This window comes from Cryptomeria japonica, chromosome 7, assembly GCF_030272615.1.
Source record: "Cryptomeria japonica chromosome 7, Sugi_1.0, whole genome shotgun sequence".
Taxonomy (NCBI): Eukaryota; Viridiplantae; Streptophyta; class Pinopsida; order Cupressales; family Cupressaceae; genus Cryptomeria; species Cryptomeria japonica.
In genome coordinates this window covers 817367181-817392754 of record NC_081411.1, presented here as the reverse complement: position 1 = coordinate 817392754, position 25574 = coordinate 817367181, and the positions used below count along the sequence as shown (strand labels likewise).

Here is a 25574-nt window from a genome sequence, read left to right as displayed (position 1 = left end):
TCGGAATTCCTTCACACTATTCCATGACATACAGGACCAGTAGCGGAGCTAAGGTAGTATATGAAGCAGGTCCTGCCAGGTGTGCTGACTTGATTAATAAACAGTGGTTGTTGAAGCCTAGGATGCATGCCTCCAAGATGCCAAAGACTCTCACTATCTTTGAGTTCAAGCAGGAGTATGTGGACCTAATAAAGATGCTGAGCAAAGTAATGGGGTGTTCAAACATTCGGTGAACTTTGAAACATGGATGTTCTTCTACATAGGCGAGATCATGAATGCAAATGGGCTAGTTGGCTGGGCCAGATTGATTAGTCATTACTTGCACGAACAGCTGAAGAACTTAAAAGAAAGAAAGTCTCAGTCCTTCTTAATGAGCTCCTACCTAATCTATATGCTTGCACGAAGGGGAGGATTTGATGGTCTGCCAGCAAGCAGAATCATGGGTTGCGGACCAGCACAGCTGAAAGTGCATGAGTGTTATCCCCAGCTGCATCTTCACAATGATAGTTCTTACAGGTTGGCGAATGGCACCTTCACCATGTACTTGACATGGCTTATGCAGAAGAAGTTGCACGTAAGCATGTCGCCGCAAGCAAGTGCCTTGGTCCAGAAGTATGGAGCCACATTCTTATAATTTCCTAAATTCACCTACATCAGGACGCAAGGATTTTCATTCCAGTCATACAAGTTGTCGAGGTATCCATCAGACAGGCTCATATTGCTGGAGCTCATGAGACAATTAACAGCTTATGATCAATTACAGAAGAAGAAGAAGAAGCAATCAATTGAATTACCAGTTGTCCTCGATGACTTCATGGAAATATGCCCAAGTTTGGAGGCCGCTAAGAGAGCAGCAGCAGAGTTGGCATTCTATTGCCTGCCATTTTATACATCCAGGGCCCAGTTTGATCCTTACTGCCAAATCAGGAAGGTTGATGGCATGAAATTCATACACAAATTTCACTTAGAAGATTATTGGGCAGGTGTTGAGGATGACCTTGAGGTCTGGAAGAAAATGCATTCCAGATTGCCCCTTGACACCATCAGGATAAGTGAAATTTACCAGGTGTCGGATCAGGCGAAGGAGGATTCAGATTTGGTGCAACCTGAATTTGAGAAAGTAAAAGATCAGCCCATCCAATTGCCAGATTGGTCAAAGCCCAAAATTGATGATTTGAATGTCCTGGCCAGACCAGTGCTGAAATTCACTAGGCACTGGGTTGACCGGCAGATAAGGAAGTTGGCAGAAGGAAATGTTCATTTGACATATCAGCTAATGGGAAGTCTAGATTCCCACAGTGAAGCAACCGAAGGTTCTTCACAGGCCCAGGTAGGAAGGGAAGTTCAGATTGATAAAGGGAAAAATACCCCAAAGAGACCAAGGACAACAAGGAAGAAAGATATTCAGTAGGAAATTCCACAGGAGGTTCAACAAGAAGTCCAACAAGAAGAACCTTCGCAAAAGAGAGCAAGGATAGAGAGGGAGCATTCACCGGCGAGTTCCTCGAGTGTACAAGAAGTAGAGATGTTTGCACATCCAGCAGGTCCACCTCCAGAAAACACTCTGGCACCAGATATACTCAACATTAATGCTTCGCATGGACCCAATCAGCCAAGAAGTCAAAGGCAAGAAAGTCCCCCACAACAAGAAGAGACTCGTCGGGATAGCTTTGTGGAAGTCATCCTTGGCGAAATAGAATTAGAATCACAGGAGCAGGAACACGTGGAAGTTCATAGTCACTCCATTCCAGCTCCAGATTGGTTGATAGGAAGGCTGAGGAAGGAACCAGAAAAAGAAATTGATCCAGCCCGGGAATTAGAAGAGTTGTTGAAAAAGATGGATCAGCCAGCAGAAAGGAAGGCTCCCCAGAAATTTTCTAAGGTTGTAAGGGATGAGTCTGAATCCCGGACCCTGCACATTGATGAACCTGCAATGGATAAGGACAGGAACGAAATCAGGCAGGAAGATTATGTTATCAGACAGATTGATCTTGGTCATGCTTCCACAGGTCATGTAATGGGAAACTTTTAAGAATCTTCCTTAGCTGTGAAGGAAAAGATGCTGAAATCAAAGGCGAAGTGTAAGAGGCTGAGGGAAGAAAATAGAGCCCTATGCGAGTACATCAGAAGTTTTAAAAGGCCACTCAGGGAGGCAAGTCCTTCATTCATTCCTCCTTCCTCCCTTCCTAAGGAAGTTGTTGATGATGCGGAGATAATTAGAGAAATGGCACAAAATTCCAGGGAATGGATAGAAGATGTTTACTGTGAAGCGGGAAAATTCATCGAAGACCTAGCTCAGCTTCATTCAAAGTTCGTGGCCCTCCTGAGCAGATTAGAGACAGCGGAAGGATTGTGGGAAGATGTGCACGTATACCTGGACTTAACCATTCCGCGGCTCAAGGCTCTGACAAAGATTCCAAGGCAAATTCTAATTGATGGGAAAGTAATTCAAGAGAACGAAGCTTATGACTTTCCCCGATGGTTCTACGCCATTTGCTCAGGAAAGAACACCTTCTATAGATTCAGAGTGGAGTCCTTAACTCTAAAAGACTCAATCAGACGGGTGCGGGAGGAAATCATCAATGCAGTTGAGGCACTGTTCGTAAGGAAACTCAATGACGGTGGAATAACAGTGAACTCCCTAATATCTCAATTGCACGAGTTCTTCGTAGGTTCATTTCCTAAGGAACATTTTGCAAATGTTTCTTCATTCTCCAGTATAATGAAGAAGACACAGGAAATCATGATGGAATGGGAGAGCTTCTTTGCCAAGAGCGAGGAAGAAATTGCCTTGATGGAATTCGATATTGAAAACGTGCCAAGTGCCTCCATCGGAGAGCTAGAGGCAGTCGTCAACAAATTCATTGCATACGCCATAAATGAAAGGGATAATGGTCGTCCATTCTTGGACGAGAATCTTTTAGTTGAATAGCGGTGGTGTATTTACTGCTGAGGTATTTTTGACTGAGTGGTGGTCCGGTCAATGCATGTTGAATGCATGAGGAATCTTCCTGCATGCAGCCGCCTTATTTATGATTCTATGGCAAATTCTCCGTGCATGTCGTTGTCGCATGAAAAATGATGGGCATTTATTTCTTGCATGGGGGTGTTTTGGGGCATGTTCGATGTAGTGGGGTGCATTTAATGCACTGGTGGGCGCCATTTTGGGTTCATGAAATAATTGTATATGGGCTTTATGGAGGATTTATTGCTGATTCCCACCTTGTTGCATCTTGAGTGGGGAATCTTCTAGGGTGAAACCCTAATTAGGGTTTGCATGGCTTGAGGCCTATATAAAGGGGTGACCCCCCCTCATTTGGAAGAGAGGAGAGCTTATTATCTGAGATTGTTGCATCAGGATTGTTGAAGTAGCCAACTCAATACATTGTTCGATTTTGATGGTGTATTCCTGTTCTATTTTAGAAATCTGCATGGTCTTGCTCTCTTCAGTTAGATTAGATTTGCTTACATGTTGTTAGGAGAACCGGATTTGATAGGATTACCTGTTGTAGAATCCGAGCTCATACTTTTGGTGTGCAGCTGATTGTTGCATACTGTGCAAAGTTAACCTGAGCCTTATCTGGGAGACTGGTAACAGTTATCATCGCCATCCATTCAATTTTGAGCTACTCAAGCATGCAAATCATATACAGCAATGGATGAGAAGAGGATAGACAGCATGCGAGAAGTCATTACAGGTGCAAAGCTGAGATGGTCACTTTAAAGGTGAAAACATACGTTTAAGTCACTTGAATATTATCCAATAACCTGATTAGAAGATCTGATTAAACCATAGTTAAATAGAGATGTGACAGTACAAGGACATGGAATAAATTCAAATTAGAGTATACAGGTAAATGAATAAGGATACAGCTATATTATATATAAAAGTAAACACCAGAAATTGTGTGTACTGCAATAAGGATGTAGTCCATGTTCTTATAATGGAGCTTTGTGGTAACGATGGATTAATGCATCCCAACCAATAGCAATAAAGAAGTTCATTTAAGAGTGTGACATAATAGGAGCAAAGACATACAATCAAGGACCTGTTGCTTTATCCACCAAAACAACATGACAGAAATCTGGACAATAGCTGCCAACAAAGGTCACTACAACCCTAGTAATAGAAGGAATAGAAGCCTACCACTGTAAAACACTGTACATTTACAAGGGCTATCATGGGATCCAAACGTTTTATCCCAAAAAAAAATTAATATAGTAGTCTTAACATGAGGAGATCAATGCCCAATCATTAAAAATTAAATTAAGAAGCACTATTGTATTGCTCCTACTAGCCTCAATTCTCCGTCATCAATAAATATTAATTAACAATGTATACTAATGTCCTTGAGAATTCTTCAAAAGGGCTTATACCATGACATTTTTAAGAAGAAAATTGTAGTTGTACAATCCTTCCATGGAATCTCATGATCACTGTGTTTTTAGTAGAAAAATTAATACAGTCAAACTTTATTTGTGCCAGAAACATAGCCTTGTTTGGCAACAGTTGGGTGCATTTTGATGGGTATGTTCCCAGTCCCCAAACAACCTCAGAAGCATTGCAAGATGCAATCAATTGTGTTTTTGTCTCAACCACTTTTCCCCATTGATATTTACTAATAGAATAAATCAAAAAAATATTTCCCTTAGTAGTTCAATGATTTTGACAAAAAGATCATGGCCAACAAGCCTCTATTTTAATTCAATGCTAGGGTAGGTAGTGAAAATCTATTCTTCACCACTTTAACTCATAAACTTATAGCATATATCCACAAATTTCAACAGCACGATAATATCTCATTTATCTTTGTTTGACACAATCAAGTGCTGTTTAACCCTAAGATAATCCATTTGCTTTAAAGGGGATGACTGCTTCATTTCAACATTTATATGCCAACTTAGACTTCTCTAGCTTCTATTAGACTATTGCAATTAATTTGAATCACAGAATATTCTAGTTTCTTTATCGGGAAAGCCAAAAAACAGAAAAGATGTTTGTTAGTTTTACCTATGACATGACAATATTATTTTGAGTGTTTTGAAACCATAATTAATATCTGAACATTGGTACCATAGTTCATTTCTCCTTTATTGAGACTTATTTGCAAAAGAAAAGAACACAATCTATCCACGATTGGCTGTACAAAAAACCACAAATGAAATCTGAGCATTCTTTTAAAATTTAAAGCAATGCTACTACAACCAAATCCTTGTGCAGAGAAATAAATCAATAACTAATACACCTGTGATGTGTATGTTATTTAGCATTTACATTAACTACTGGCAGCTTTAGCTTTAGCAAATTGTGTGTGTAGCTGTGCATATGTGTGTGCACATGTGTGCATACGTGCATGTGTATGAATATGATAGTATACCACAATGTGCCCATTGGGGCACTAGGTGGTGAAAATAGCATGTACATAATAAGTTAAGCTTCTAAGGTGGAATGCATCAAATGCAAGTGTGTGCGTGAATATGATAGTAAGAGACAATTTTGATCACAAAGTTGTCTAGGTGGTGGACACTGGAAATGGCATGCATATAATTAGTTGAGCTATTAAGCACAACCCTAAACTTATCAGCACCATTTGGGTTAAGCAGCTCTAAGCACTAAGACTAGATGGCTTGTGTACGTAGTTATATGGTGACAAGATTGGAGAAACATGAGAGCTCTTTCCTTATAGGATTAAATGGTGATGATCATGTCACACCAACCACTAGAATAAGTACTCTAGTGGATATTTGGTCCACCATGAAGGTTTCCCTACATGTGCATTAATTATCCTCAATGCATGCATGTTGGACTTTATTATTGAAGATAATAGATTGAGTAGGTGTGCTTAAATGATAACGATTAAAACCTCAACATGTTTCTAGGTGAAAAATAGGCCCTTAGCAAATGCATTATTTACCTATAGTTTACATTAGGTTTCATTATCCATTAGAATGATAGTAAGAGCTTCCAGATAAAACTTTATATGTTTGTTTACATCATCTCAAATAATATTCCATGATATGTTATTAGGATGAAAGCAAAGTAGGATTGCATAAATAGTCACAAATAGAGCACCAAGAGACGGCAAGGAACATGAAAACCAAAAGAGAAAGATGAGGGTGGGGAATAGTTAAGAAGTCAATGATTCAATGAAGAAAAAGAGCTCAGAAGTTAAAGGTTCTATAAGGTTATATTATCGTTTGCAGAGCAATCAAGTTATCTTCCATTGAATTGGAATCATGTATATATACAAAGTAAGATGAGAGAACCCGTGCAAATGCCAATAATGATGGGTTCAACAAACTCTAAATTATGATACGAAACAACAATAGAATTAAACAAACCAAACAAATCATATCCTACAGTATACTAGCAGACAATAACAGATGATAACAAACTATGCATGGATGGCAATGGTGGAATATGCTAACATTCCCCCCTTATTACATCATTGTGTTAAAGTACTAATGAGAAAATTCTGAAAACTTTCAAACTTCACACGTGCAAAAAGCTTGATGAAAAATCCATTAGAAATGTATTCTTCTTGGTTATAGTAGTGAGTCTAAGGCGTATCGCCTTATGGATCCTAATACAAAGAAGATATATATAAGTAGGGATGTAATATTTGATGAGAAGAGTGAGTCAAGCTCTCCTCCAACATCATCACCTACTTCAGATAGTGCTCCCATATTTAACATGGATGGTAAAAATGATGGGAATGTTAATAGTCAATCACCACCCACCAATGTCACAAAACCATTGCCAAAATGGTATACTAGTACCATTCGAGATGCAAAGCTAGATGGAGTTCCAGACACTTCAACTTCAGGTCCGAGGACTCGGAGCATGGCTCGTAATGAGGTAAATTTTGCACTAATGACTTCAGTTGTTGAAAATTTTGAGCCATCTACTGTTCAGGAGGCACTTGAAGTGATTTGTATCTAAGCCAAGGACACGAATACGATGATTCGTATCTTTCTCCACAAGAGTGCGAAACTCTTTGAAGTAGGAAAATGCCTCATCTTTATGCTGCAAACAATAAACCCACATTTTCCTTGTGTGATCATGAACAAAAAGCTGAAAATACTTGTATCCATTGTGACTAGGTGGCATGGGACCACACAGATCGGTATGCACCAGTTGCAAAGGTTGGCATGCACGATGCTCACTAGGATAGAAAGGTGCTCTGTGTTATTTTCCAGCAATGCAGCTAGAACAAATTGCATTGGATTTTTCAAGAGATGGAAGCCCTTTAACCATGTTATTTTTACAAAGTTTGAGCAAGTAACTAGTGTTCAAGCAGTGTTCCACGAGCGTTGGGGACAGGGGGGCAGGGGGACGGGGGGGACGCGTTTCCGGGACGGGAGGGGGACGGCGGCGGGGTGGTGGTGCTGATATAGTTATACATATACATATAGTACTTGAAAAACTAGTTTTGAAAAGATGTATGACAGTATTACAGTGTAAGAATTACATTTCAAATGAGACTATAGGAAATTTGAAATACTAAATCTAAATACCAAGATTTCTAAGTTGTGTTGTTATATGGAGCCTAATCAAACTCAGAGGTTAGATTTTCCCTACTTCTATTGGCACGGTTTCCCCCTATATTTTTCAACGGGGGTTTGGGGGCAACGCCCCCAAGTTGGGGTCAAGGGGCAGTGCCCCTTGCGCGTTCCTTGTCGCAATACGGGGTGGGGTCGAGGGGCAGCGCCAAAAAAATACTTTTATTATTTTCTAAAGGCATCAAGTGTTATTTTTCTATTGGCCCACGCCCACTATCCCTTAACCCTCAAAAAACTTAAAAAGTCACTTTTTTTAAAAATTTTAATTTTAAACATTGCATATACGTGGGGGCGACAAGAGACGTCTGGGCGTCTCCCCGTCCTTGGAGAGACGTCTGCACATCTCTCGAAGGACGGGGAGACGCCCAAACGTCTCCCAAGGAGACATGGAGGCGTCTCCATGTCTCTTTGGGAGACGCCCAGACGTCTCCATGTCTCCACGTCTCCCTGGGAGACGCGGGGATGCGGGGACGTCTCCACATCCCAGCGGCGCTTGGGTGGCGGTGGCGGAATAGCGGGGGACGTCGCGTCCCCGTCCCCCTGTCCCCGAGACGTTTCTGACGAGGGGACGCGTCCACGTGGAACACTGTGTTCAAGTGACCAAATCTACGATGCCAAAGCATTGAAAGATCATTGTCCTTAGTCACTAAGGATTGATGATTTGCTACTGTATCAAGCCTAAACATTCTACCAGCCTCAGTAGCACTAGCAACAATCTTTTCATTTTTAGACTTATCTTTAACAAGACACACCTTTTTATCCTTACATAAATCAAATTCAATCCTAAGATTATGATCAAGAAATTGAGTAACAGAGAGAAGATTTTTGGTAAGTCCTGGCACATACAAAACATTAGTAATCCTGCACTTATGTATGCCAAACTGTAAAGAGATGTCACCAATACCTTTGATTTCATGGGCGGTATCATCTCCAAGAGTTACTGTACCATGATGAGGTTTCAGTGTGAGAAACCACTCCTTCTGACCAATCATGTGCTTTGTAGCACCAGAGTCCACATACCATATACAGGTTGATTGTGAACCATCTTCTGAAGTATGAGCTGATAGCACGTATTCCTCGTCTAGAGAATCATCTGCTTCGGCAACATTACTTTGTTGCTTTTGTTTGGTCTTATGCTCCCATCAGGGTTTGCCACTTTGAAATGGCTTCTTTGAAGGTGGTTTGTTGGATGTGTCTTTGTTCAAGGAGTTGTACCAACAATTCTTCACATCATGTCCAACTCTGTCACAGATTGGACACTGCTTCTGAGGCTTGGATGAGGTACCAGATTTGGGAGGCCCACTGAACTGCTTCATAGGCTTCTTGCCTTTATGACGTGAAGTCATGGCATGATCATCCTGATCATGTTCATGGCTGATAGATTCTTCTTTTTGGAGAAGATTTACTAGCTTCTCAAATGTGGGGGTCGTCTTAGTGACATTCAAAGTTGTCAAAAGACCTTGTATCTGGACAATAGTGCCCGTAGAACAATAGGCACCAAAACTGCATCCTCAGTCTTTTCACCCAATGCTTGTAGCGAGGCTCTCAACTCTGCGATCCTTTTGAGAAAGGATTCCAACTGTTCTCCATTCTTCATCTTCGGGCTATGTAGCTGACTCTGCAAATTCAAGATCTGATTTTGATTCTTTGCCTCATACACCGTGTTGAGCTTGTCCCATGCGTCTTTGGCTATGGACGAATCGCGGATGAAGTGCTGGACATCATCAGACACACTGAATAGGATGATCAATTTGGCCTTTCTGTCAACTTGATCAATTTTTTTTTGTTCATCAGCATCTGTCTTATGGCGTGATGTGGCACCGCTCACCACATCCCCAACTTCCTCAAACTCAAGCTGAGTTTTGAGTTTGGTCTTCCAAGCGGAATAATTATTCCCGCGCAGAGTTGAGTGTCTGGAAGAAGGAATTTTGGAGAATTGCCAGCGATTTTTTTTTTTTTGGTATTAATTTTCCTCACTCAGATTAAAACCATGCCAAAAAAAAATTAAAAAAAACTTAAGAAAAAGCACATTGAGACATTATTTTAGACAAAAGATTCATCTCCCCTCTCAAAAAAAAAATTGTTCTCTTTTCTCTCAAATTATCATGAAAGAGAGAAGGTCATATTTTAATATTATTCACTCTAAAAACGAATTTCAATTCCTACTTCTCACAGCTCCCTAACGATCATAATCAAATAGGGTGCTCTAAAAATTAAATAAAACTGGGAATGACAGGAAAGATGAAACAAGATCCAACCTCCTATACTAGAACCAGCTCAGGCGCAAAACTATGGTTGTAGCTCCAAATGGCGGTGTCATTATCAAAATTGTGACGATGGCATATAGATTGCAATCTCCCACATGCTGCTCCACGTTGCAGATCATGATGCATAGAGGTGGTCTCAGCCCTTCTCTCCATTTGAAATGCCTGAATCAAACATAGCCCACCACCGATGCACAAGGCTGATAAAAGTTGAATGCTTTGAGGTGCCATAATAGTGCTTACATGAGAGGGATACTCCAAATGCCAAAATGAACTGCTTTGGAGTTTTATGTGAATGTCGTCGATTACAAGCAAGCCTCAATAATATTGGCCAACGAATTGTAAATCTTGAACAAGGCATTCACGAGCTTTGACCACACCCAATACAAGTGTGAAAAGACTCTCCTCTCTGCAAAAAGGAGTGGATGCCAATCCTAGGACATATAGATGAAGCTAGTTATCACTATCTCAAACCTCCACCGATGAAGAACTTCGACTGGCCACAAACAAGATGTTGGCTTCAAAAAGGACTGATAGAGCAATAAACCTGCCAACAACGGTTAGTGAAGGCAATAAAACCACCAGGTCTGGTGAAGCAAGGAAATGTCGACCATACAAAGAAACAGGCACAGAATTGACTGTGCTCCACCACGAACTAGTGAAACCAGTTCATTCACTACTCCTCTCCGATTGAATCCATCGTATCAGTAAAAGAGTAGGCACAGGAAACAATTATCGCTCTGATACCATATTATCATTTGCGGAGCAATCAAGTTATCTTCCATTGAATTGGAATCATGTATATATACAAAGTAAGATGAGAGAACCCGTGCAAATTCCAATAATGACGGGTTCAACAAACTCTAAATTATGCTATGAAACAACAACAGAATTATACAAACCAAACAAATCATATCCTACGGTATACTAGCAAACAATAACAGATGATAACAAACTATGCACGGATGGCAATGGTGGAATATGCTAACAAGTTAATGTTGATGCTAAAAACTAATTATAGGGTTTTATAATGAATAATATATAATAATGTTAACAACCAAAAATACTATTCATTTGTTCTAAAAACATGAATTCTTTCTCAATGAAGGAAAAGAGCTCAGAAGTTAAAGGATCTGTAAGGTATATGCTCTTCATTTGTCAAAGGATTGGAATTCTCTATGCTAATCTAGTTCTTTTTGTGTTTTTCTTTGTCTTTGTTTTTGTTGTTCGTTTGCTATCTCTTAGTCCTATCTGGCCTAGTGGCCAGCGTTTTTAGTTGTTGTTTATATTTCTCAAATTGTTAATGGTTAACTCTATGTGTCATGAGTTTAGGGCCCTTTCCTGCTCAATCAATCAAAAACAATAATTCTTTCAAAATGTTATTTTTACTATATTATACTAGAAGTAAGACATTTTGGAAGAAATAAATAATATTCATGGTTGTTAAAATACCTATATATAATCTCACCCGTTGCAAGTTCAAATGTTGTTGACACACCTACCTACGACAAGTTTGTTGTTGTCACTGCACCCTCTACCCGCAAGGAGTCTACTACTACCACCGCACCCTCTACCTGTGACAAGTTTGCTGGTCTTCCCCAAGTTTCACCAGTTGCCCATGGCGCCCTACAAGGTGATGACTATCACATCCTAGCACAAGTCCCTTCTATTGACCCTAGTCATGTCCTAAAGATTGCTATGACTATGTGTTGATGTGTTTTTCATGCACATGCGAACATAGAATAAAATACCTGAAGGTACCTTATCCTATCTTGAACAAAGTTTCCTGACTGCTGAAGATCTCGCCGAAGGATCAGTCGGAGTAACTCCAAGGTTCTGATATGTAGGTTCTCTATGTGTGGATAAGCTCTTTGCGATACGATGTGATTTTGCTAGAATCACAAGGGGACTTACTTTCAACGACCTGAACGTCTAATTTGCTTTGGATATTACTGGAACGTGAAATTTCACCAACCCTTGATTTTGAAAAAAGGAAAAAGGATAAGGGTTGGAACGGGATCTATTTCCAACACTAAGAACGTAAGAGCAATGAATGACCTTTGATGAAATTCTAACTAAGTCTTGCTTTGACATCCTAGGATCATCTCCACAAGATTAGTGTGATCTTCTGAGGAAAGCTTTATGATGTTTAAATCACCGCTACAAGCATGGACACCGCCAGGTTGATGCATATCAATGAAGAAGCGATAATTGAAGTTAAGCTTAAGCTGAATGATTCTAGTTGACTACGCAAGGCAAGTCTGCAATCAACAAACTGCTAGTAGTATGGATGTACAAATTTCACCATCGATCATACACATTTCTTCCACTCATCTAATAACATGAAATCAAATTTGAGAAGTATAGAGACCATGCAAATTGTTGAGAATTCACCATTTCTTCAATGAAGTTTACAAATCTTTTACAACAATATCTTGGCAACAATCTTTGCCTTCTCTTTCTATTCTACTCTAACTATTTCCTACTCTCTGACTATTCACTACTATCTATTCTCTATTAACCAACTATTAACCTTTACAAATGAGGAGCCAAGGCTTATATAGAGAAACCCTTTACAAATAGACGGCTCTGATTGATTTAGAGTCAATGGCTAGGATTACAAGATAGAAACCCTAATTAGAGTTTGTTACAACAAACTTCCTTAGCCAATTAGAAAATTACATTCCAAGGGTGAGGACCAATAGGAAGCAAGGGTAGGTTCCTCAAAGTTTGTGTCGTCCCCGATGAGTCGGGTACATTGAATCTGGACATGCTGAGGTGGACCAATCCAACTGGAGGAATGATGACAGGGATGACACCTTGTCTAACACTTGTAACTTGGTTGATGTTCAATTTGATGAAGCTGAGAAGCTAACTTTAATTAACTCTTCTTAAACTATCTGCTTCTTCAACGTACCCTAGTACCGACCTTGGTTGATTCTCCTTTGTCTTTGATGTGTTTGATGAATGGAGTATCTCTCCTTGACTCCTATGTGTCTAATGAAGTTTCTTGATTTTCAAGTCATCTTTCTCCGAAAATACACCTCCGCCTGGGAGTGCTAGCAAAGCCTTTCTTGGTCATCTTGTGATTCCTTAGTGTGGCGAAGTGAAGGGGTTTGGAGATAGCTGGCAATTCCTTGAACACCTTGAGTCTTCCAATTCTTCAAAGCACCTTGAGTCTTCCCTTTTTGCATGTGGAACGTCCTTGATGATGATGGACCGGAAGAGGTCGTCCCTGCCCTGGCCTGGTCTTCTTCCATCTACAAAACCAACCAAAAGGTGATTAAGGACACATAATGAATTCATTCTAACATAGCATTTCCTACCTTAAATCATTAATGAGAAGACATCAAAATAAAGTTTGTTCAAAATCCTTCCCAAGGATAGGCCCTATAAGAATTTCACCCTGGACCCTTTGGAAGGGTCAGGAGCGAATTTTGCATTCCTGGCTCAAATTCTTCTCACTTTGTGACCATACTTGCTTAGATACATGTCCAAGGATGCCCTCATTCTCAACCAACACCAAGCTTGATGTAAATTTGGGGCAAAATAGAGGTTTTAAGAATTTCGCTCTGGATCCTTTGGAAGGGTCAGGAGCAAAATTTGCATTTTAGGACAAAATCTATCATGTCTCTACTCCAAAATGCCTTCCAAGGCAAGCATACACTATCCTTCTCTCCTCTAAAGCCTAGGAATCCACAACATGACCATCATCATGAGCAAATTAGGTGAAATTGAGGATTTCGCCCTGGACCCTTTGGAAGGCTCAGCAGCAAATTTCTTGATTTTGACTTGATCCTTCACTAAGGTCCCATCCTTTTCACTTTCTATACTTGGACTCTCATCCTTGGATCCCTCTCCCATGCTTGCAACATTTTTCTTGACCTCAAAATGACTAGAAAAGAGAATTTCGCTAGAAATCATGGCCAGGGACGGGACCCATAATGGATTTCGCCTTGGACCCTTTGGAAGGGTCAAGAGCGAATTTCTTCCTCTAGCCCAAAATCATCATTTTTGGAGACAACAATCTATTCAAGGGCAATCTCAAGGGCTTCTATCATCTTTGTCTAGGCTTGGCTTGGCACAAATATGAAAGGAATAGGTGGATTTTAGAATTTCGCTCTGGACCCTTTGGAAGGGTCGGGAGCGAAATTCGTGATTTGAGCTTATTTTCTCATTCTCTCAACTCTAATCCACCCCCAAGACCAAGGATACATCGCCTCACTTCTATCTAGGCCATAAAAACCTAAAACTTAACTTGATTTGCAAGGAAAATAGGTGATCCTAGGAATTTTGCTCTGGACCCTCAGGAAGGGTCAGGAGCGAAATTCTTGGTTTGGTTCAATTCTTTCAAATTTGATAATCATTAGCAAGTCAAGGTCACACCTAAGGACACTCCCAATCCTAATTCACCTTGAACCACCCTAGACTTGGCATAAAATTGAGGGAAAAAAGTGGTTTTGGGGAATTTTGCTCTGGACCCTTTGGAAGGGTCAGGAGCGAAATTCACTCTAGGCTTGATATTTCATTTCTTGAACTCCAATCTACATTGCCAAGCAAAAATACATCACTCCACTTCCATATACACCATAGGAACCAAAGTTTTGACCTCATCCAAGGAGAAAATAGGTGCTTTGAAGAATTTCGCTCTAGACCCTTTGGAAGGGTCAGGAGCGAAATTCACAATCTGGGACAAAATCCTTCACATTCTTAAATCCCATCACTTCAAAACTAGAATGTTGGTCCAAACAAGGAAGGAAATGAGCTTTATGGGAAATTTCGATCTAGACCCTTTGGAAGGGTCAGGAGCGAAATTTCCTCTTGGACAAAATCCTTACTTTTCAATGCTTTCATTCACTTCTCAAGGCAAGAACACATCAATCCACCTTCCAACATGCCTTAGAGACCAACACTTAGCCAAAATTAGGAAGGAAATGAGGGTTATGAGGATTTTCGCTCTGGACCCTCTAGAAGGGTCAGGAGCAAAAATCTTGATTTATCCAATTCTCTCTCAAACTTGATCAATCTCAAGGTCCTTTCAAACTCTATTCATCGTTTTAGGCAAGATAGAAGGTCAAATGGAAGATTTCGCTCTGGACCCTTTGGAAGGGTCAGGAGCGAAATTTCCATTCTAGGTTGATTTTCACCATTTCATCGCTTAAAACTTCTTTCAAAGGATAGAACACCTCAAGGTCACTGCAACCATGCCTTAGAAGTCCAAAACTTGGCCATAACAAGGAAGAAAATGGGTGTTTTCAAGAATTTTGCTCTAGACCCTTTGGAAGGGTCAGGAGCGAAATTCCTTCTTTAGGCTAATTTCCATCATTTTGTAGTCTTAAACCTCCTCTCCAAGGCAAACATGCATCCAAGTCTCCTCAAATACGCCTCATAAATCCAAAATTTGGCCATATGAAAGAGCAAAATAGAGGAAAAGGTGAATTTTGCTCTGGACCCTTTGGAAGGGTCAGGAGCGAAATTCCCCTTTTGAGCTAATTTCTTACTTATTTTCTCCTCTTCATACCTTGGACAAACTTCCTTAGGCCTCCTTCCATCACGATCACATGAATTGCTCTTCAAGTTGACATCTAGCCCAAGAATTTGGTGAAAAATAGGGTTTTACATGAATCTCACTATGGACCCTTTGGAACAGTCAGGAGCGAAATTCTTCCTTGGGCTCAAATCCTGACTTCATTTTCACATTTCTTCACTCCAAATAAGTGTTTTGCCTTCACAAATGCCTAGGAATGAGCTAGTTCGTGACTTTGGGCAATGTAGAGTGTCTTACAAAGGAATTCGCTCTGGACCCTTTGGAAGGGTCAGGAGCGAAATTCCTATTATAGGCTTGATTTACTTTGGAATTGACTTGACTTTGGCCTAGACTCACGCCTTGATGCATATCCTTTCCCATTCGCTCAACCACTCTTTGACTTAGGTGAGATCCTGAGTCCTTGGTGAATTTTCGCTCTGGACCCTTTGGAAGGGTCAGGAGCGAAATTTGACATTTTAGCCTCTCCGTCAGGATTCATTTATGGAATATAACATTTAAGTTCCAGGAGTTATAATGCAAAATCTAGTTTTTGGAGGATTCTTCAATTTTCCAGACTTAGTCAAATTTCAAGATTAGGATGACATTCCAAACTTAGCCAAATTTCAGGACATTTGAAGATCAGGATGACATTCCAGACTTCATCACTCACCAATTTGACTTAACTCAGACCTTCAAGGATGATATTCACTCACCAAGCCTCATTGACCTCCTCAAACAAGACACAATTAACAAAAAGAGCAAAACTTTGTCCTAAGGAAGACTTTCAAAGAAACCCTAATTTTGGAGCCCTGTGGACTCACCCTGGCTCAAGCAGAGCCTGCTATCTTAGTGATCCCTCTGGCAACACTCGGCATGCAAAGGCTAATAGACAAAACCCTAAAAGACCTAGAAAAACAAACCCAAAAAGCAAAAAGAGTAGGGGTCCCCATTTGCAATGGGATGATGTGTGAATACGTCACAACACTATGTATGTGATTGGGGCTGATAAATCCCTACTTTTGGTTCCATGGATGTCGATTCTACCCCTCCTCAGGTGCCCGCTACTACTATTGGTGATCGTAGCTTTGCTCAAGCGGCTAGGTATAGTTTTGCTCACCCTTTGAGGGTGAAGTCTCAGAATTTTCACCCTCTTCTTTGTGCCAAATCATCCTCGGTGGTGGTTTGCAACGTGGATGTAGTTGAAAATGAGGATTTCTACAAATGTAGAGGTCTAGTGTGTAGATTCTCCAACCTTTGGCCTTCTCTTCCCAACCTACAAAATAGGGTGTTGGATTATTGGAGGCCTCTCATGTCTAGTAAGATTGAGCTCTTCCCTTGTGCTAAAGATTTTTTCATTGCTTCCTTTGCCTCTTCTAAGCACTAAAACTTGGCATTAGGTAAGTTATGAGCTTGGGGAGAGCACTCTCTCTCAATCAAACCCTAGCCAACTTCCTTTAACCCCCTTTCCGAACCACTTAATGTCCATCTAATGTGGGTTAGACTTCCAAATCTTCCCCTCCAGTTTTGGGAGGATTCTTGTTACAAGGCCATTGGCAACTCTATTGGTCACTTCTTGAAGGTTGACGATTCCACTTCCTATATGGGGCACTCTACTTTTGCTCACGTATTGGTGGATATTGACATCTCCAAGCCTCTTCATGAGGACATGGCTCTGATAGTTGGGGATAGGCCTTGGACTCAAATGCTTGATTATGAGGGCCTCCCTTGTAGATGTTGCCGTTGCTTCTCAATTGGTCAGCTAGCTACAAATTGCTCTCTCTTACGTTGTACAGGCACTGCTACTTGGCGGAAGAATGCTAATGGTGATCACTTGACTATCCATACTCTTGATCCTCCGTCGAATGACTCCTCTCAAAATGATGACAAGTCCTTAGCTTCTAGTGTGGCCTTATCGTGCCCTACAATCCTATTGGGGAACCTCCCACCTCATGCTCACAACATTAGATTCTCAATGCAGTGGATTAAATAGTTGTAAATTGTAGCTCAAACAAACAATAACCAACAGTACTTCTACAAAACAATGCCCTAAAGCTAACTACATTAACAAAATCATATGTCTACCACTTATTACATGCATATGTTCCTCTATAAAATCATCATTTCAATGACAAACAGAAACCAAACATTTAATCATTAAAGAAAATATATCCAATTAATGCAGTGCTAACATCCAACTTACTTGATTATAAACAAATCCTTTCAACATGTTGAAGAAGTCATTGCGTCTTTCTTGTTCAAACCTTTCAAGTTCATTCTTATTATTTTCCTGCAAGAACAATGGGATTGACTTTTATCATAAGTAACATCAAATAAAATCCTTTTACTGAAAATTCAAAAATTCAAAAAAATGAGAAAGGCATGGGACAATAGGTTGTGTGACAAGACATTGAATGCATTATGTTAAAAAAGCAATTAAACCCCAACAAGACTTTAAATTGATATTACCCAATAATATACAAACATCCTGTGACAAAGACTTTGTCATCTGATTCTTAAATTCTATAGAAAATTGTTTAAATCATATATCCAGATGACATTAATTGACCAAACAGCCAAACATTGATATTTAAATTTAAAGAGAAAATTTTGAGGCATCATGTATTGGTTTTTCATCATTCCCTGCATTAATTTCCAACTTATAAGCTATCATTTGTTGATTTAATTCTAATCCCATCTTCAGATTTTCAAGAGAAAAGGAAAACCTATTAATGTAAAATTTTGATAGGTTTAATGTTTTCCTCGGATCTCTCAAGCTAGTTTTGTCTTTTCTCTAGAATCACAAAATATCAGCATGTGAAAGCTTTAAAACTATAAAATCCATGCACTATGTGACAAAAAGGCATTTAAGATGAAACAGAAAAACCTTGATGCGTTCATATTCCTTCACAGCACAGTCTCGTGCCTCTTCTGTTACTTTTATTGTGTCTTTTAGTTCTTCTACCTTGCGGTTCCTAGTCTTATCACCTCCAAAGATTCTTGAGGAAGCAGCAGCCAGCTTTTCAGCTCGGGCATTCATTGAAGAGAGATCAGATAAGAGTGTTTGTACAGTCAGTAAAGCATTTGATCTGTCTGAGAATGCTGTGTGTACAGCCTGCATCAAGCTGAGGTACTCATGCAGCTTATCCTGAAGTGAGAAAGCAAATTGCAATGTCATTATAGTTTTAGAAGAGCAATAAAGCAGGAGCGTCAATCCTTTCAGGAAGGAAAATTAATATTGAATATTCAAGAGACTCAAGTCTAAGTTGGTCAAAATTTTAAATAAAGAAATAATAACAGGTTAGTCATAGAAGCAAATACCAAGTGTTTGACTGATTGTGCATTTGCCTCTCGATAAAATCGGCTTGCTTTCACAGCAGCAGTGGCCACACGTTTGCAATCTGCTGCACGAATTCTCTGTGCATTAAAAGTAGCCTCCTCAGTCTCAAACTTTGAAAGTTTGATGAATGCTAGACCAAGTTCTCCCATTGTTTCTCCAAGCTCCTGCTGAGCTTTTACGAGTATCTCAGCCTACACATTTGACAATAGAAACTAATTTTTTATTTTGTAATGATGAATCAAAGCTTAGAGCAACTCACAAGTAGACTACATAAATCCCAGTCTATCGAATCCCATGCAATACAAAACGGCATCGTGTTGTTACAAGAATGAACCTTTAAAAAGTTGTTAGAAAGCTTGTCTGGAATATGTTAGTACCAATCTTTTTAATAGAGTAGAGTGGTGATTACCAAAAGACTGTAATAGACCTACTTTGGACAATATGGACATTTGCAGTTGACAATTTATCACTACAAACTTCATACAAAACAAAATGTACAAACTAACTTCAGGAATGGCCATATGCACTCATTGAGTGTAGAATTTGATCAAAAGTGGCTTAAGCTATATATCATAAAACCAGAAAATCATAAATTGGTTCTGTGCATGTTTGCATAGCTAATTATTATTTCTGTGTTCACAGGCATCATGCATAAATTTCACTAATGTTTCTCCTTTTAAGGTTTAGGTATATTTGTGAATCACTAGTCAACTCCTAAGCAAAGTCAAAAAAGATAATAAATCTTTTCCAAGTACAGTGATATACTGAAATCTCAGGAATTGGAAAGTTTCAAATTTCAATTTTTTTGTACAAGCTCATGCTTTTTAATGTATTTAGTCAATTCCTAAACAAAATCAAAATAGCTATTAAAATATTACACAAGGAAAATAGCATAGACAAATCTAAGAAATAATCGAGTCACAAATTATACTTTTCAATACAAGCTATTTTTTTACTCATTTCCTCTTAATAAAGACAGTTCAGTCGTGTTTATAATTTGACAAAAACAAGAAGTGCCAGAGAAATGGAATAAAGTTAGCAGCGGACTTTGACAAATAAGGGCATAATAACTCAGACTAGGAAATTGGTGAACAGAAGCTTACAAACAATGGATTAGCAACACTACCAAGGAGGTTGTTGAACACATGAAATCAAACAACAGACACAAAACACACAATTTTTTCACTCTTGCAAAATGCATCAGAAATTCTCCATGTCAAGATCTTGCAAATTTTTTAAAAATTAGATTGGCTCAGATTTTAGAATCAGGCATTGCTTCTAGCAGAGAAGTTGAAATAAAGTTCCATGGCAAAAATTAGAGAAGAGGAATAAAGTAGATTTAGATATTTCAAAGCAAGAGAAACCTCTTGTATTAATAAAACCCTCATGAACCTTATCCAGATCTACAGATGAGCTGTCACAAAACATGATCACAAATATAAACCAAATGCAGACAGAATCGAAACTAATTCATTATTACTATTACAAGTTAAGTATTATCAGTTATTGTCATAACTTTGTTACACAAAAATATCATGAAAAAGAATTAGATATGACCGTGATTCTATTGTAATAATGTAATTAAAATAGAACAATTATAGACCTGCATAGATAAGAGAAATGACAAATTATGAGAGAATAGCTTCCTACCTGCTGAGATGCATCAATTAGCTCGTGTTCCAAATCCTGTAATTTTTCTTTCTTTTCCGAAAATTCTTTGTCTTCCTCAACAAAAAGAGGCTTTATTCCTCCCCAGTCATTGGTGACTGACTGCTTCAGTTCCTTGAATATTCTAATAAGATCCCTCCCTCCCTTTGCTGGTTGAGCAACATCTTGAGCTGAAATTGTGGGAATACCTTCTCCAAATAGCTGTCGAGGTAGGTTGACAGCACCATCAAGCATTCGTGAAGCCATATCTGTGGTGGTGGTTAATGGTAGCTTTCCTTCAACCTTGAGAAACAACCTTAACTCATCACTCTTCTTGATTAATGGATGTGCAGCCAATCTGCAAAGATATTTCTCCAATGCTAATCTTCGTTGTTCAATGAATTCCTGCTTCTGCATTACCTGGCTTTCAACTACACTCTTATCAGGACGGGGAGGAATGAAATATCCTCTATAGGATTCTGCAAGCCTATCAGCCAGTGTTACTACATCTCGAAACCTTCGTCTGACACTAAATACTGCTTCACCAAACTCAGACATATTGGTATGAGTTACAATCAAATAAGTCACATACGTGGTCCCTCCTGGAACGAGAGTGTTTGAAATTTCTTGCTCCTTCTGAGGTTGAGATACTGTTATTGTCAAATACTCTGAACTCGATGAGTCCAACTGTGAGAAAAACGAGTCCCCTGCTTCTCTTGCACTGTTACCATTTCCAATAACAGACTCTTCCCCAAAAGGAGTAAAGACAACATCTGCATATGAAGGAGGTTCTACAAAAGCCTCATCAGTGAAACTTCTGCGATCCAAGCCGTTAGAATTCTTAAGGCTTGAATGCAAGGGGTCTTCAGGAGGGAATGAATGAATCTCATCCTGGGATGTCATTGCACTCCTGTAATCACTGTTAATGGACATAAATGTCTGCGGAGACTGATCCAAAATGAGACTTTCCATTACATCCGGGGATGTAAACAAATGGGCTTCTTGAGCCTCATCATTCTCAGAGCCCATCATTCTGCTCAGTCAACAAGCGGCAAATAATTCGGCAGAATTATACAACTGCCTACTTAACACAGTTTATGGTGTCACAGTTATTTATAATTCAGAGACAATTTCTATTTGGTTTCCTATATTTTCAACTATCCTGAATAAAGAAGAGAGCTGGCCGCATCATGGGCAACACTTGTCAAGACTTCCGCTACTGTGCACCAATTTTCTGGCAAAAGTGAGAAATAATTGAACAATATTATAAAACAGAAATGGATGTCTTGTTTAAGACTAGAACCAGCAAAAAGTTCATATTTTTCCAAGCAATTGCCCCTTTAATTATACATAACCCTAGAAATCCACCTCATCTGAGTATTATGTAAAACAACAATTCTGAAGGTTCAATAATTCAATGACTTCAAAATTTGTGGCAAAATAATCATCTCAACTTCCCCTTCGATTTCTAAAACCAATATTCATCTCATCTTCAATAACTTCAATAAAACAGGAAGCATAATTCAACAAACAGATACTCCAACAAAATAAATTCCAAACAAAACCCCACGATATTGACTTCTCACACAATCCATAGAATAAGATAGATTAAAAATGGAAAACAAACTCTCGAACCTTCAATTTTAGGGCTCGCGAATACTCGAACCTCGCACAACTTGAATTTATTTAAAAAGGCAGAGATATCCTAATCAGGCCAGAAAAGGCTCAAATTTTCGCCAAAGTCGACAAATCTGGGCTCGTTCTGTAGAGATTCTGAAGCACAAATTTGATTCCGTGGTCATAAATTGGTCTTTAGGACAAAATCTGCAGCCAAATATACTAGAAATAAAATCAAACCCTCCTGTTAATCAGCTCTTGATCAACCAAAACATTTGCAAACCACGTGACGAGAAACAGAGAAAAAAATAGATTTGTACGTGACCCATGTTTACAGAACCTTGTTTGATAGTAAATTATTACGTTTTCTGTTATCGATAAGGTTGACTGTTAGCTTAAAGTTTTTGAAAACCTGGAGTAATAATAAGTTGCTTCATTTGTTGGGAATGGAGCTTTCAACTCCTGGGCCATAGTAGTTTTAGCCCTCTGTGTCTATGTAATTAAGAAACGGTGTACGTGAATTTATAATTAATTAATTAATTTATTTACATAGACAATAATTATATAGGTAGTACCTAAGGAAATTTATGGGAAGAATGATCATCACTTCATTTTGAGAAGGTGGTTATATGTATGGTGAAAATCTTCCAATTATAAATTAGTATAAATATTTTAATATATTTACTTTATTTATTAATTAGTATAGATATTTTAATATATTTATTTAAAAAGATGTTTAGAAATATTAGTTTTTAGTAAGGTAATTATTGTGATTTTTTTAGATAAATGTATTAAGATATTTATTTTAGTTTTATTTATATTATTTATTTTATATTTTTTCAGTTAAAAGTTAAGGATTGAAGGGTATCTATTCTATTAAATTTACAATTGCAGTCTCATCTTTTATAATGTCAAAGTCTTCACCCAACAAGACTTGATTTCTAATGGCTCATTCATTTGAAATCCTTCAACTTCTCCAACTAATCAAAAACCCATTAACTAAAGAGCTATTTTATTTTATTTTTTTATGATTTTTGAATAAATATCAAAATAAATACAATTTATATCTTTTTTCTTATCTAAATATTATTTATGGATATATTAAATATTTAAAAAAGATTTATATAGAAAATTAAATAATTCTTGAAATCTACCCCTCTCATAGTACTCATCTAAAAAATCTTGAAATAAAAGTAAAAGTAAATAATATGTATTTTGAAAATTTAGGCATGGTTTCTATGGTTTGGTGTATTACTATTAAAAAATAAAATAGTTTTTCAATTAAAATAAAGTAAATTATGTCTATATAAAATTTTAAATAAAATAATTCTTAATAAATTAATGAGTATTTAAGATATCTATAACACTAGGCTTGTTAATGGGCATCTGAGGGCTAATCTTCAGAGTCAGGGCCAATCAATCCCTGAGTGGACTCCGCTAGAAACGGGGTGGATTAAGATTAATTTTGATGGCACATCAAGGGGCAACCCGGGGGTTTCTGGTGTTGGGGTGATTGCTCGAGACGATTGAGGCAACACTCTGGCCATTGGTGCTAAAAGATTGGTGGATGGGTCGAACAACGTTGTTGAGTGTCAAGCAGCATTAGAAGCTATTCTAATGGATGGGAAACTAGGAGTGAAGAAACTCCATTTGGAAGGAGACTCTCAAGTTGTGGTGAACGGGATAGCTCGAGTCCGAATGGAGGCGTGGCACTTAGACAAGCAGGTTCGAAGAATGCAACTTCTTTTGAGCGGTTTTGAAGATTTTAAGGTGACTCATGTCCTCCGGGAAGCAAACTTGGAAGCAGACAAACTTTCAAATGTGGGAGCGAATTGCTCCTTGGAAAATAATTTTAGTTTGTTCGAGGACTTTAGAAATCTTAGTCCCCTCGATTTTGAACTTGGTAAGATGGCTCATCATAGAAAAGTGAACCCAAGCTCGATTTGAAGTGACCTTTTGAAGCCATGGTACTGTGGGAATTTAAGATCCTCGTAGAGTGTGATCTACGATGTTTTTGCAAGTGGCCTTGCGGTGATGGATGATGATGGAGGCGATCGGTGTGAGTGACTGGCGATGATGCTTAGTTTTCTGTGAGGCATGTGGAGTAATCATGACATGTGATGGTGGTGCCTTTTAAAGGCTTTTGTGTTTCGTTTCCTAGCATTTTGTGGTGGCTGCTTGGTGGTAGGCGGAGTGGGCGGGTTTTCTTTTGTGCAGTAGCAAGAAAGGATGGAGGCAAATTTTTCTTTGGTGTCGGATGGGCAATTGCCTGCGTTTCGTGGGATGATCTCGAGGATTAGGCTAGCGAATGTCTTCAGAGTGGATGGTGAAGACTTCTGGGGGGCTGTGAGGTTGTTGTTTGGAGAGGAATTCCTGACTCAAGATTGGGGGTCGAGAACAAACCTTGACATTTCGTCACTTTTTGCTGCTCTGGCTTGCAGGATGTGGTGGCTCATGTTGTCATTGGCGAGGGGCTAAAGTTGGTGGAAGGCCCACAGAGGAGAATTGGAGTGGATGAGGGGGCGTTGCAGCCCTTTGTCATCTGGTCGGCTTCCTGGCCGGTTGCACTGTAGGTGGAAGACGCAAGGATAGGTTGGGGCCAGATTGTGTAGTTTGTGCATAAGCTAGGGCCGACTGAACGAGTGAAGATTCGTGGCAAGGTGACCCCCATTCGGTCTGAGGCCCCTCTGGACGCGGATGGGAGACCTTTGGTTCGTCACCAGATTCCAAAGAAGCAAGCAAAGGTGGTGGAGTGTGGGTCTTTATGTGGAAGCAGGCCAGGAACGGTGCCAGGTGGAGGGAGTGTGTCGCAGGAGGCAGGAGTCAGTAGGGGTATCCCCAATTTTTCAAGAGAAGAGGCATTGGGGTGGTTTAGTAGATAGGTTCTATGGGACGTTAGGGGCTTTTTTTGGTGTGTGTTTTTTTGTGGTTGTAAGTGGCCTTTTGTGGTTGTTGGCCATGGTGGGATGGTGTCTTGTCGGGTTCCTTATTGTAATAGGGGCATGACCCCATAGTTTGGCAGAATGTCTTTCTGCTCTTCGGATGTAATACTTTTCTATTTTAAGCAATATATATTAATCTGTTATCGATCAAAAAAAAAAAAGTTATCTATAACACTTATTAATATTAGTATTGTGTTTTTTTATTAAATATTAATTTTTTGACATGCAAATGATTGTCAAACTTAAGTTAAGCGGTATTTATTTGTATTTATACAATCATGACTTGAATTTTTTGTATGCCAGCGTCTCTTAAGGTATTTATTAGTATATATGGAAGTAGTATTGTAATGGTGAAAATTTTATATTTGTGTCTTTTTCAATGTTTTGGATTTCTTTTGATTAGAGTTCATTAAATTTTATAATTGGTTTGTAAGCACACCATATTTTACATGAATTTGGCATATGCAATCATCACATTTCCATTTCCTTATTATTAATCATTGCATATTTGATTGTGTTCCCTAAACCTATTTTTTGTCACCTTGGAACAAATCCATGAATGTTTTTTTTTTTTATAAATGGATGAAGAAATTCAATTACAAAGACACATGAATACATATTTGACTTGAGTCATTTCTATAAACATGGATCTAAACCTTGAACTTTAAAATTAAACT

The 25574-nt window shown here is 38.9% G+C and overlaps 1 protein-coding gene across 1 annotated transcript in view; it reads right to left on the bottom strand.

The window, feature by feature from the left end:
• Positions 1 to 22413, bottom strand: part of LOC131041802 (sorting nexin 2B) — a 32673-nt gene extending 10260 nt beyond the window's left edge. Inside the window, exons 1-6 of the mRNA XM_057975016.2 lie at positions 22319 to 22413; positions 21974 to 22162; positions 20342 to 21572; positions 18673 to 18882; positions 18239 to 18499; positions 17555 to 17641 (exon numbers count right to left, since the gene is read on the bottom strand). Of these exons, the coding sequence (XP_057830999.1) occupies positions 17555 to 17641; positions 18239 to 18499; positions 18673 to 18882; positions 20342 to 21370 (1587 nt within the window). The 5' untranslated portion in view covers positions 21371 to 21572; positions 21974 to 22162; positions 22319 to 22413. The remainder of the gene's footprint in view (positions 1 to 17554; positions 17642 to 18238; positions 18500 to 18672; positions 18883 to 20341; positions 21573 to 21973; positions 22163 to 22318) is intronic.
• Between the last annotated feature and the right edge of the window lie 3161 nt (positions 22414 to 25574).